This window comes from Saccopteryx bilineata, chromosome X (assembly GCF_036850765.1).
Source record: "Saccopteryx bilineata isolate mSacBil1 chromosome X, mSacBil1_pri_phased_curated, whole genome shotgun sequence".
Taxonomy (NCBI): domain Eukaryota; kingdom Metazoa; phylum Chordata; class Mammalia; order Chiroptera; family Emballonuridae; genus Saccopteryx; species Saccopteryx bilineata.
In genome coordinates this window covers 135,328,100-135,341,732 of record NC_089502.1, presented here as the reverse complement: position 1 = coordinate 135,341,732, position 13,633 = coordinate 135,328,100, and the positions used below count along the sequence as shown (strand labels likewise).

At 40.3% G+C, this 13,633-nt stretch overlaps 1 protein-coding gene across 6 annotated transcripts in view; it reads right to left on the bottom strand.

The window, feature by feature from the left end:
* Nucleotides 1-484: 484 nt before the first annotated feature.
* The window catches only part of CTPS2 (CTP synthase 2), a 134,441-nt gene continuing 121,292 nt past the window's right edge, over nucleotides 485-13,633 (bottom strand). For 5 of the 6 annotated variants that reach the window (XM_066249758.1, XM_066249757.1, XM_066249755.1 and 2 more), the window contains exons 18-19: nucleotides 2,936-3,044; nucleotides 485-1,975 (exon numbers count right to left, since the gene is read on the bottom strand). In XM_066249758.1, coding sequence (XP_066105855.1) covers nucleotides 2,975-3,044 — 70 coding nt within the window. In that variant the 3' untranslated portion in view covers nucleotides 485-1,975; nucleotides 2,936-2,974. The remainder of the gene's footprint in view (nucleotides 1,976-2,935; nucleotides 3,045-13,633) is intronic. The other variant, XM_066249752.1, reaches the window with a different exon arrangement.

Genomic DNA, 13,633 nt, shown 5'->3' with positions numbered 1-13,633 from the left:
CAGGCTTGGCTCATGCTGGGGACTCAAGATACATTTGTTGAATGAATTATTTATAATAACTTCCTATGTGTTTATGCCCCACAGTTGCTGCACTGTCCTAAGTAGCACGCTACTACCATTTTGCAGCTTCACTGGATCCCAAGTTCAGGGGGGTCTCTAAAAGAGAAAAATCTTATGTAGCAACAAGGAAGCTGGTTTATTCTTTCTTAAGTGCCCTTCCTTCTGGTCCTATTTACATGCATCATTAGCCCAGCAGTGAAAGCACTCTGCTGTAAGTGGTTTTAGAAATCCTGATCATTATAATTAAAAACTTCCATTTAAGTCAAACTAACCCCTCTGTTATGTTAAAGTTTGCCCTCAGTGTTGACAGCCTTCTCTCTGTGAGGCCTATTTCAGTTTTTAACCTACCTGCAGGTTTTTCATTTGGAACCTCTTGTGATCTTCAAGTTGTAATTTTCACAAGTGGAGCCCAAAAGCTCTTTAATATTTTTATTTATCAGAATTACTCATTTCATTTCTGCATGTGTTTGGTAAGTCAATTTTCTGTAGCATCTTACAAAATATTGCTGTAACACTATACAGCGTTAAGAAGTAAAAGTTAAAAGCACCAAAACAACCACAAAAACATTAACTGAGCCATTAAAGGGTTTAAATTAGTATCAGAAAGCTCAAAGTAAGCAACAACTAAGTCAACTCAAGCACAATGAACAGAAAAACTCACAAAGCATAGTGGTTTGAGTCTTGTGTAACAGGGTCAGGACTAGAGGAGGTGACGGAGGTAGAGAGCTGGATTCTGTCTTTATTTTTACATTTGGGATTTTGTTCATTGTGAAAAATTTTAATTGATTTTGATTTTAAAAAAATATTGCATTACAATATTACTGATGCCTCCTCAAAATGTTAAAACAGAATTATCACATTCCACTCCTAGATTTACACACAAAAGAATTAAAAACAGGCACTCAAATATTTGCACACGAATGTTTATAATAGCACTAGTCATCACAGCTAAAAGATGGAAACAACTCAAATGTTCATCAACAGATGCAGAGATAAACAAATTGTGGTAGATACATACAATGGAATTTTCTTAGCCATAAAAAGAAATGAAGCACTGATACACAAAATGAACCTTAAAAACATAATGCTAAATGAAAGAAGCCAAATACAAAAAAAGCCACAAATTGTATGATTCCATTTATAGGAAATATCCAGAGTAGACAAATCATAGAAATAGAAAGATTAGCAGTTGCCAGGGGCTGGGCGGAGACAGGAATGAGTATTTATTTTGGAGTATTGGAAATGTTTCAGAAGTAGGTGGTAGTTCCACAACATTGTGAATGTACTCTAATGCCACTAAATTGTTCCCTTTAAAATGGTTAATTCTATGTTATGGGAATTTCACCTCAATTAATATATTTATATACCAATCTTGATTCTTGAGTTTTCTTATGTCCCCTTAAATTCTGTGCCTGAGCCCAACCCTTACTTGCCACCCCCAGTCTTAGACCTGTTTAGATTTCCTTTGAACTAAAAATAAACAGGGTGAGATAAAAATAAGTTTGGGCCGCACCCAAATCTGTGGTTGAGTTTCAGGTAACAGAATTACTCATTTTTGACTCAAAGTTAGTTGTTGCATGTGCCCTGCCACACTTCCCATACAGCACAGTGAAGGCTCGGTTCCTGGGTCCGTGCTCACCACCTGACATGAAACACCAGGCGAAACAAGAATACACTTTCTCCCCAGTGAGGGTGTTGGGAAAAGTTTAATCAGCTACAGAAATCTGTGAGACCCAAAGACCACCTCTGGAGGAAATAAGGAAAGTACCCCTTCGGTGCTGGTTCACGAAAGTACATATTATTCGATTCCCTTTGAAGCTTTCACAGTATGTTTGGTGGAGAAAAGAGTAATGCTTTGAGAGTATGGTAATTTCTTCAGATAGTTCCTTTATCTTGGCTTCAATTACTTCAAAGCCTTTAAAAAAATGGAACATAAGCATTAGCAACATCAGATCCTGAATAATATAAGTTTTTAAAATACCTCCAACTAATGTTTGCATCATTTTGGTTTGCTCCTAAAGGTCTCCATGTTTGAGGCAAACCTAAATAAATATAATATAGATACGCTTTCCACAGCAAACATGAATATTCAGAGCTCACACTGGAGCAATGAACTCTTCACAAATTCTCCCAAAGCTGCTGTCCCTGCTAAAGAGAGCAACTCAGCCACTGCAAGGTCCGCCGTAACTCTAGGGTCATCCCAGGCGCTACCGACCTCTGAGCTGGAAAATGAGCAAACCAGCCAGCTGCTCCCTCTCTGATAAAGCTTAATAGAGCAGCAGGGAAATAGGCTGCCCTCAGAAGCCAAGCCTGTCTCTGCCATCTCCCTGAAAAGAAGTAAAATACTATTTATTTTCTACACATCCAAGGAAACCCGCTTTCCGTGAGCAACCTAGACCAGGGGCCAGCAAACCATTCTTATAAACAGAGTTTTACTGGGACACAGCCCCAGCCATTCAGTTAAGTGTTGTTTTGGGCTGCTTTTCCTCTACAAAGACAAAGTGGAGTAGCTGTGACAGAGACTGCATGGCCTGCAGAGCCAAACATATTTACTATCTGGTCCTTTACAGAAGAAGTGTGCTGACCCCTGACCTAAGCGATTAGAATTCTAACCAATTTGGCCTCTAGGTATACATTTATAGGTGTGCTTAGATACTTATTCCTGGCCTCAAATGCATTTCATTCTCCCCATGCTAACTGCTAGCTTTCTCAGGTGCATTAGTTTCCCAAAGGTACAGTTGGCTGTCGAGTCTGTCCGGCTACCTCTGCCAGGCAAATAGGAGCTTGCAGACAAGTCCTATAATGCTTGCTCCCTTCTACACCAAGATGACAGCTTGTCTGTAAAACAAACAAGAACTTAAAGATTCTTTCTTACCCTCACAGGCAGTACCTGTCATTCCAAGTCATATATGTTTCAGCTTATTTCCAACTCAGCTATCCTTGGGTCTGAAAAGCTGTCATCACTGGCATCGCTGTATCGATCACTAGATCAAAAGAGGAACTAATTTAGCAAGGTGTTAAAAAAACAGACAATTAGCCTACTTACAATGCCAAACACTTTTCATAATTAACCCCCACTCAGAGACAATAATAAGAAATATTCTATAATCACTTAATCACACACCATAATCTCCTTCTTTTGTCAGAGAAACTGATCATTAGCTTTCATCTTAAATTGGAAGTAACATATTCAGAAAAATGTTTTAATTTTTCATTTATTGATTTTGGAGAAAGAGAGAAACATTGATTTGTTGTTCCATTTATTTATGCATTCAATGGTTGATTCTTGTATGTGCCCTGACTGGGGATTGAACCCACAACCTTGGCATATTGAGACAGTGCTCTACCCAACTGAACCATGTAACTAGCAGAAAATTTATAAAAAGCATTTCAATTTAGATTAAATTTATAATCTTCTGAAGACCGCTAATCATTTCTAAACTTTGACAAAAGCCTTAAAAGCAGATTGTTCCTGACCTTCTTATCTACCATCTGCTTTCTACCAGAAGTATTAAGTTAAAATGAAAGCCTGAGTTGATGGACCCATTTATTTCCCAAGAATTTGCTCTTGTCATGCTAGAGCCTAAATCGCAGTTCACCTGAGGTTCAGCATCACTCAGATCTATTTCTGCTGATATCAATTTGTTCTCAAGCGCAATAATATGGCATAATATAGTACCTGGACAGTCACAGTTTTTTCATTTTTCATCCTTTTGATGACAACTATTTTCTTTAGCAACAGAAAAGGACTACAGAACACAGAATAGCTGCACATGCATTGATTAAGTTAGTCAAACATTCTCCTTTTTTGTTCAGAAGCAGGTGAGGTTTTGTCTGTGTTTGAGGACCACAGCAGATCCCTATATAGCTTCAGTGAGGAGGAGCTAGTTATCCACAGTCAGCAAACCCCATAGGGATACTGAACTTGGTGCTCACATCATTAGAACTAAGATATGCATGTTGGTGCAAGACCCAGGAAACACTCAGTAATGCACATAGAAAACATTAATGTACTTGGTAAACTTGCCTTGAAATCCTATCTGCATCAGATCCTATTTTCACTATGATTTATGGCTCAGCAGTATGAAAGTTTCCCAATCAAACATTCTCATAGGTCCAAGGATTTGAGAAATAAGGTGCCCAACTATGCTATTTTCAAATTGGAAACATTATGGGATGCTCCAACTACCTCGAGTCACATGGAATATTCAATATAGGACCAATTATTGACATAGATGTTGCTATGTTGGGGTCCCTGAGAAATACACCTTCTCCATGAGAAAGCCCTGCAATTGTACTTTTGCTCTGAGCTGTGTGATCAGTTTAGGGTTTCTCTTGCCCAATTCCAAAAAAAGTCAGCAGATTGATCAACTCCAAAAGAATTCTACTGATATATGGAGATAACATTGCCAGGAATTATTTCATGATTGACCCATCACTACCCTTGGCCAAGATTTACTGACTTATAGCAACAAGAGTCTGAATTCCATAACGGGTGAAAATGTACTCTTTTTTTAAGAGAGGAGAGGCAACAGTTAAAGAAATTCTATCTTCACAGGTTAGAAAACAAAGAATTACAACAAACATATTGAGCATGTATCAATAAATATATAAACAAAATTATAAAAGCCAACCTCACTCTCCTCTATGGCTTTTGGACAAAATTAGAAAGGGTGGGCATGAGGGGTGAGGACTGGCTTAGTGTATGGAGAGGAGATAGAAGAAGATTCGAATTGACAGAAAAGACACAGTATGTTACATAAACATATAACTCAATATATCCTTAAAAGCAATTAACTAGAAGATATTTCTTGTTAGATTTTAGTTCAGAAAAATCAGTTCTCTTGTTACAAAAAGGTTTTCAACAAAGAAAACAGGAATACCTGAAGAATGTTTAAAAAAAAAACTGGCCCCAGCGGCAAGATGGCAATGGAGTAGGCAGAGGTACCAACTTCCACCTCCCAGAACCAAAGTGGATTACAAACTAATTTTAAGAACCATCATCTGGAAAAACCAACTTTGGACTAAACTAAGAGGACTCTTTAACCAAAGAACACCAAAGAAGCCACACTGAGACTAGTAGGAAAAGCGTAAACACGGAGAGGGCCACCAGCTCCCTGGAGCAAACGGCAGCCCAGAGAGACTTGCATGGCGGGAAGAGAGTTTAGCGGAGAGAGGAGGGTCCTGAGCCCCAGGAATAAAGCCCCAGCCTGCAGCCCGAGAGCCTAGAAGAAGTGTATGGACAGTATTTAGCTGTGAAACAAGTCAGGATACAGTTTGTGAGAAAGAGACAGATTTCTCAGACCCAGGATTCTTCTTAAAGGGACCATGCAGAAAACCTCTTTCATAACCACTCACCTGGGGCTCCAGGGAATGGGGAAAGAGTAGAGGACCAGAGTAGCAGGAAGAGAGTGTAATATAGGAGGCACAGGCAGAAACACTTTGAGGGATAGCCACCCTAACTCCTGGGCTGAGTCACTCCCCAAATTGGAAGTGAATATTTCCCCTGGAACCAGCAATACCAGCAAAAGGAAGCAGGACACTAGCCAAATAAGCTCTTCTGTAGCACTCAGAACAGAGTTGCTTAGAAGGAGGGAACCTTAAGGAATACAGTATTGAGTGTTACAGTCTGAGCTTCACTGCCTCCAACCACACTGTTCAGGGCTCGCTGGAGGGTGGGCAGTGGCGGGACGCAGATGCATAGTCCCGTCAGTGGGGCCAGAAGCTGGGCCAGCCATGACTGAGGCTCAGCATGAGCTCAATCTCACCCAGTGGGGACAGAAGGGGTGCACAAAAGTGGTACGGCCGGCTGCAGGCCCACCTGCAATTCTGCCCACAGAGGAAAGGCAAAAGCCTGGGAACTGCAGAGACCCAAGGCTGAGAGCCGGCACGCAGTCCCTCCTGGCCTGCAGAGCCAGGGCTTGCAGCTGAGCAAAGGTGCTCATCCCTGCCTGTGGTGCCAAGGCTTGCGGCCCCAGGTGTGGCACGCAGCCCCACCTGTGGGGGCAGGGCGAGGGCTGAGGCTTGTAGACCCAGTCACGTGAACACAGCCCCTCCTGTGGAGGAGAGGCAGAAACTGCAGTGACAGCCGCAGAAAGCCAGTGCCAGCAACGCCCATACCCAAACACAAGGCAGCGGCCAAAAGGGGTGGCAGGCCTGCAGACAGACCACACCTAGAGAACACAGAGGCCACACTCATTGGACTCCAGTGGCCATAACCTTCTTATACACAGACAAAATGAGAAGGCAAAAAAATGCAACTCAATTGAATCAAGAGAAATCCCAAGAAAAGGAGTTGAATGAATCAGATATAACCAAATTGCCAGATACAGAGTTTAAAATAATGATTGTTAGAATTCTCAAACATCTTAGAACAACAATAGATGGTCATAACGAACAACTAAATAAAGAGATAGCAAGTACAAAAAAGGACATTAAAATAATAAAAAAAGAATCAGTCAGAGATGACAAATACTATATCAGAAATGAAGACTACAATGGAAGGAATTAAAAGCAGGATGGATGAAGCTGAGAATCAAATCAGTGAATTAGAGGACAAGATAAACAAAGGCATGAAAGCAGAGCAGCAAAAGAAAAAGAGACTCAAAAAGTCTGAGGAAACTCTAAGAGAGCTCTGTGACAACATGAAGAGAAATAACATCTGCATTATAGGGATTCCTGAAGAAGAAGAGAAAGAACAAGGGATAGAGGCTTTGTTCAATCAAATCATAGCTGAAAACTTCCCTAAATTGATGCAGGAAAAAGTCACACAAGTTCAAGAAGCACAGAGAATTCCATTAAAGAGAAACCCAAAGAAATCTACGCCAAGACACATCATAATTAAAATACCAAAGCTAAGTGATAAAGAGAAAATATTAAAAGCTGATAGAGAAAAGAAGGCTATCGCCTACAAAGGAGCCCCCATAAGGATGACATCTGACTTCTCAAAAGAAACACTTGAGGCCAGAAGGGAATGGCAAGAAATATTCAAAGTAATGCAGAACAAGAACCTACAACCAAGACTATTTTATCCAGCAAGGCTATCGTTTAAAATTGAAGGAGAAATAAAAAGCTTCCCAGACAAAAAAAAAAAAAAAAAAAAAACCTCAAGGAATTCATTACAAACAAACCAGTGCTGCAAGAAATGCTAAGGGGCCTGTTGTAAACAGATCAAAGGGGAAAAAGAATATAGCAATAGAGGAATACCACTTTAAAGAATAAAGTGGCGGCCCTGGCCAGCTGTCTCAGTGGTAGAGCATCGGCCTGGCGTGCAGAGGTCCCGGGTTTGACTCCCGGCCAGGGCACACAGGAGAAGTGCCCATCTGCTTCTCCACCCCTCCCCCTCTCCTTCCTCTCTGTCTCTCTCTTCCCCTCCTGCAGCCAAAGCTCCATTGGAGCAAAGATGGCCCAGGAGCTGGGAATGGCTCCTTGGCCACTGACCCAGGCGCTAAAGTGGCTCTGGTCGCAACAGAGCGATGCCCCGGAGGGGCAGAGCATCGCCCCCTGGTGGGCAAAGCGTCGCCCCCTGGTGGGCGTGCCGGGTGGATCCCGATCGGGCACATGCGGGAGTCTGACTGTCTCTCCCCATTTCCAGCTTCAGAAAAATACAAAAAAAAAAAGAATAAAGTGGCAATAAACAACTACATATCAATAACAACCTTAAATGTAAATTAATTAAATGATCCAATCAAAAGACATAGGGTAGCTGCATGAATAAGAAAACAGGACCATACGTATGCTGTCTACAAGAGACACACCTTCAAACAAAAGATGCACACAGACTGAAGATAAAAGGATGGAAAAAATATTTCATGCAAATGGAAATGAAAAAAAAGCTGGGGTAGCAATACTTATATCAGACAAAATGGACTTTAAAACAAAGGCTATAGTAAGAGATAAAGAAAGTCACTACATAATGATAAAGGGAGCAATCCAACAGGAAGGTAACCATTATAAATATCTACACACCTAATATAAGAGCACCTAACTATATAAAGCAGACTTTGATGGATATAAAGGGCGAGATCAACAGCAATACTATAATAGTAGGGGATTTCAATACCCCACTAACATCACTAGATAGATTCTCAAGAAAGAAAATTAAGAAAGAAAAAGCAGACTTAAAGGACACACTTGATCAACTGGATTTAACAGATATCTTCAGAACCTTTCACCCTAAAGCAGCAGAATATACGTTCTTTTCAAGTGCTCATGGTACATTCTCTAGGACAGTGATTTTCAACCTGTTTTTTCATGGCACGAACACACACTAATTACTAAGGTCAATGCCCCTTACTAAATACAAACATTTTCATCTCATGGCACAAATAAATTAGTTACTAAAGAAGAGGTCAGGGCCCCTTTTTCTTTAGTAATTAGTTTATGAGTGTGTGAGAAACAAAGGTTGAAAATCACTGCTCTAGGATAGACCACATATTAGGGCACAAAAGCGGTCTCAACAAATTTAAGAAGATTGAAATCATATCAAGCAGTTTCTCTGATCACAATGGCATAAAACTAGAAATCAACCACAACAGAAAAACTGAAAACTACTCAAACACTTGGAAACTAAATAGCATGTTATTAAATAATGAATGGGTTAACAATGAGATCAAAGAAGAAATTTTAAAAATCCTAGAAACGAATGCTAATAAGCATACAACAACTCAAAATTTATGGGACACAGCAAAAGAAGCACTGAGAGGGAAGTTCATAGCATTACAGGCACACCCTTAGAAGCTAGAAAAAGCTCAAATAAACAACTTAACCTTCATCTAAAAGAATTAGAAAAAAACAGCAAATAAAGCCCAGAGATAGTAGAAGGAAGGAAATGATAAAGATGAGACTGGAAATAAAGGACGTAGAGGCTAAAGAAACAATACAGAGGATCAATGAAACAAGCAGCTTGTTCTTTGAAAAGGTAAACAAGACAATGAACCTTTAACCAGATTCACCAAGAAAAACAGAGAGAGGACTCAAATAAATAAAATTAGAAATGAGAGTGGAGAAATAACAACTGACACAACAGAAATACAAAGGATTGAAAGAAAATACTATGAAGAACTGTATGCCAAAAAATTAGACAACCTAGATGAAATGGACAAATTCCTTGAAACATATAATTTTTTTTTATAAATAAATTTTTATTTTAATGGGGTGACATCAATAAATCAGGGTAAATATATTCAAAGAAAACATTTCCAGGTTATCTTGTCATTTAGTTCTGTTGCATACCCATCACCCAAAGAGAGATCATCCTCCATCACCCTCTACCAAGTTTTCTTTGTACCCCTCCCCCTCCCCTCTCCCTCCTTCCCTCCCCCCACCCCCCATAACCATCACACTCCTGTCCATGTCTCTTAGTCTTGCTTTTATGTCCCACCAAGAAACATATAATATTTTAAAAATCAATCTAAACAGACCGATTACACCAAATGAGATTGAAACAGTTATCAAAAACATCCCAACAAACAAAAGCCCGGGGCTCGATGGCTTCATAAGTGAATTCTACCAAATATTTAAAGAAAGAACTAACTCCTATCCTTCTCAAGCTATTTGAAAAAATTCAAGAGGAAAAAAGACTTCCAAGCTCCTTTTATGAGGTGAGCATAATTCTCATTCCAAAACCGGGCAAAGACAACACAAAAAAAGAAAATAATAGGCCAATATCCCTGATGAATCTAGATGCTAAAATCCTCAACAAAATATTAACCAAACATATACCTTCATTTGGCAAACAGTCGTATGTCCACATTACAGTGGATACATATTCCGGATTTATAGTAACCTCTGTCAGAACAGGAGAGACTGCTAAGCATGTTATAGCTCATTGTCTGTATGCATTGTTCTATTATTGGATTTCCTAAACTGGCTAAACTAAAAATGCTCCTGCATATGGAGCAAAAGCATTTACTGTATTTGGTCATGCTTACAATCTTTAAAGTTAAGGTATTATTAAAGTGTACTCAGCAAACGTTTTAAGGTCAATTAAAAAAAATTTAAAAGGGGGTAGTCATATCCTGGAACTCCTACGGGTCTACCATATCATGCTTTTTACTTAAAAAAAATTTTTTACATTTCTTTTGAATGCTGATGAACAGGAGACACCAAAACTTTTTCACCTGCAAACTACTACCTTCTTTATTAGATCCAGCTAATAACACTGTTTTGTCTTTTTCCAAATAGCCCCAGATATATGGAAAAGATTTATATAGGCAGATGGGGATCCTCAAACCCCTCAGCAAGATCTTCAGATACCTAGAGGCAGAAAAAGCCCAATAGAGATCAGGGGAACTACCAGCTTTTAGGATACACCCTTAAAGGCTCTGACTCCCCAAAGGGATCTCATAGGATGCCATCTGGGTCCTGCTTCAATAGTGGAAAGAAAGGTCATTGAGCTAAAGCCTGCCAGGCTTACATGCCTCTGTTGTGAGGAAACAGGGACACTGGAAGGTAGGTTTTCCCCTCGCTACTCTAAAGGAGGGTTCAGTCTCTTCCAGCCCTGCTCCAGCCACCTATGACCTAACCTTGCCCAGAATGCTGGGGTTTGCCACTGAAGGCTGAAGGTGCCCAGGTCCGTTGGCCCCATCTACGACACTGTGGACGAGCCTAGGGTATTTCTTCCAAGAAACAGGTAAACTGATCTCATTTGCACAAGGGCCACTTAACTATGTTTTGCCTGAATAGTCAGGTTCTTTATTCTTCCCTCAAAGATCTCTGTTGTGGGTGTTGATAGTCCTATTTTCTGCTGCTTAGTTTAATATATAGTGATTCCTTTATTCCTCCTACCTCAATGCCCCACTCATATTTCAGGCTGGGACCTACTCTTAATTTAGAGCTCTCTTTCCTCCTTTTGCCAACTTGTATTATGAATTTACCTTTGCCACCCAGCTTAGTGTATCCCAAGGTTCTCTTTACCATGCCACAGTCACAGAGCTCCAGGGAAAAGCAACCTGGTCTCATCTCTCCAGGCAGAGGAGAACAGAAGCTCCATATCCACGCATGCTGCAAATGGCTTCTTCAGTCTACCTGAATCATTACCAGCTAGAAGCAGCGGTCACTGGGACTTGGACATGAGCTGCAAAGTATAGAATGGTAACAACAATTCCAGTGCCATGAGGACTTTTCCTGGATGTGGACTTTTCCTGGACTCCTGCTCCCTGTGACAGCTCCTAACAGACTGAACTGTGGTTGGGGTGCATTTTTCAGGGATTTGGCATGGTAATGGGGCCAACTTGGTCTTGGTGAACATGTTAAGGACACTACTCTTTTATGGATTCTTGCTGCATTTGCCAAGAGTTTGCTTAAAGGCTTTTAATCACTGTAAAAAAAAAATAGAAGACTGGATAAAGAAGATGGGGCACATATACACCATGGTATACTATTCAGCTAGAAGAAATGATGACATCGGATCACTTACAGCAGAATGCTGGAATCTTGATAACATTATGCGGAGCGAAATAAGTGAATCAGAAAAAAACAAGAACTGCAGGATTCCATACATGGGTGTGACATAAAAGTGAGACTAAGAGACATGGACAGGAGTGTGGTGGTTACGGGGGGTGGGGGGAGGGAGGAGGGAGAGGGGGAGGGGGAGAGGGAGGGGTACAAAGAAAACTGAATAGAGGGTGACGGAGGACGATCTATCTTTGGGTGATGGGTATGCAACAGAACTAAATGACAAGATGACCTGGAAATGTTTTCTTTGAATATATGTACCCTGATTTATTGATGTCACCCCATTAAAATAAAAATTTATTTATAAAAAAAATATTAACCAACCAGATCCAGCAATATATGAAAAAAATCATACACCATGATCAAGTGGGATTTATTCTGGGGAGGCAAGGGTGGTACAATATTCACAAATCAATCAATGTGATTCATCACATAAACAAAAGGAAGGAGAAAAACCACATGATAATTTCAATAGATTCAGGAAAAGCATTTGATAAAATCCAGCACCCATTCATGATCAAAACTCTCAGCAAATTGGGAATACAGGCAACATACCTAAACATGATAAAGGCCATCTATGACAAACCCACAGCCAACATCATTCTCAATGGGCAAAAATTAAAGCAATCCCCTTAAGATCAGGAAGAAGGCAAGGGTGCCCCCTTTCACCACTCTTAGTCAACATAGTTCTGGAAGTCCTAGCCACAGTAATCAGACAAAAAGAAGAAATAAAAGGCATTCAAATTGGAAAAGAAGTAAAACTATCATTATTTGCAAGTGATATGATATTGTATATAGAAAACTTTAAAGTCTCAGTCAAAACACTACTGGACCTGATAAATGAATTCAGCAAGGTGGCAGGATATAAAATTAATACTCAGAAATCAGAGGCATTTTTATACACCAACAATGAACTGCCAGAAAGAGAAATTAGGGAAACAATTCCCTTCATTATTACAACCAAAAAAATAAAGTACCTAGGAGTAAATTTAACCAAGGAGATTAAAGACTTATACTCGCCCTGGCCGGTTGGCTCAGCGGTAAAGCGTCGGCCTAGCGTGCGGAGGACCTGGGTTCGATTCCGGCCAGGGCACACAGGAGAAGCGCCCATTTGCTTCTCCACCCCTCCGCTGTGCCTTCCTCTCTGCCTCTCTCTCTTCCCCTTCCGCAGCCAGGGCTCCATTGGAGCAAAGATGGCCCGGGCGCTGGGGATGGCTCTGTGGCCTCTGCCCCAGGCACTAGAGTGGCTCTGGTCGCAACATGGTGACACCCAGGATGGGCAGAGCATCGCCCCCTGGTGGGCAGAGCGTCGCCCCATGGTGGGCGTGCTGGGTGGATCCCGGTCGGGCGCATGCGGGAGTCTGTCTGACTGTCTCTCCCCGTTTCCAGCTTCAGAAAAATGCAAAAAAAAATAAATAAATAATAATAAAAAAAAATAATAAAGACTTATACTCAGAAAATTATAAAACATTGATAAAAGAAATCAAGAAAGATACAAACAAGTGGAAGAATATACCGTGTTCATGGTTAGGAAAAATAAACATCATTAAAATATCCATATTACCCAAAGCAATTTATAAATTCAATGCAATATCAATTAAAATACCAATGACATACTTCAAAGATATAGAACACATATCTCAAAAATTTGTATGAAACCAAAAAAGAAGACAAATAGCCTCAGCAATCTTGAAAAGGAAGAATTAAGTGGGAGGTATCACACTTCCTGATATCAAGTTATACTACAAGGCCATTGTACTCAAAACAGCGTGGTATTGGCATAAGAACAGGCATATAGATCAATGGAACAGAACAGAGAACCCAGAAATAAACCCACATCTTTATGGACAACTGATATTTGACAAAGGAGGTAAGAGCATACAATGGAGTAAAGACAGCCTCTTCAACAAATGGTGTTGGGAAAATTGGATAGCTACCTGCAAAAAAATGAAACTAGACCACCAACTCACACCATTCACAAAAATAAACTCAAAGTGGATAAAAGACTTAAATGTAAGCTGTGAAACCATAAGCATCTTAGAAGAAAACATAGGCAATAAGCTCTTCAATATCTCTCGCAGTAATATATTTGCTGATTTATCTCCACAGGCAAGTA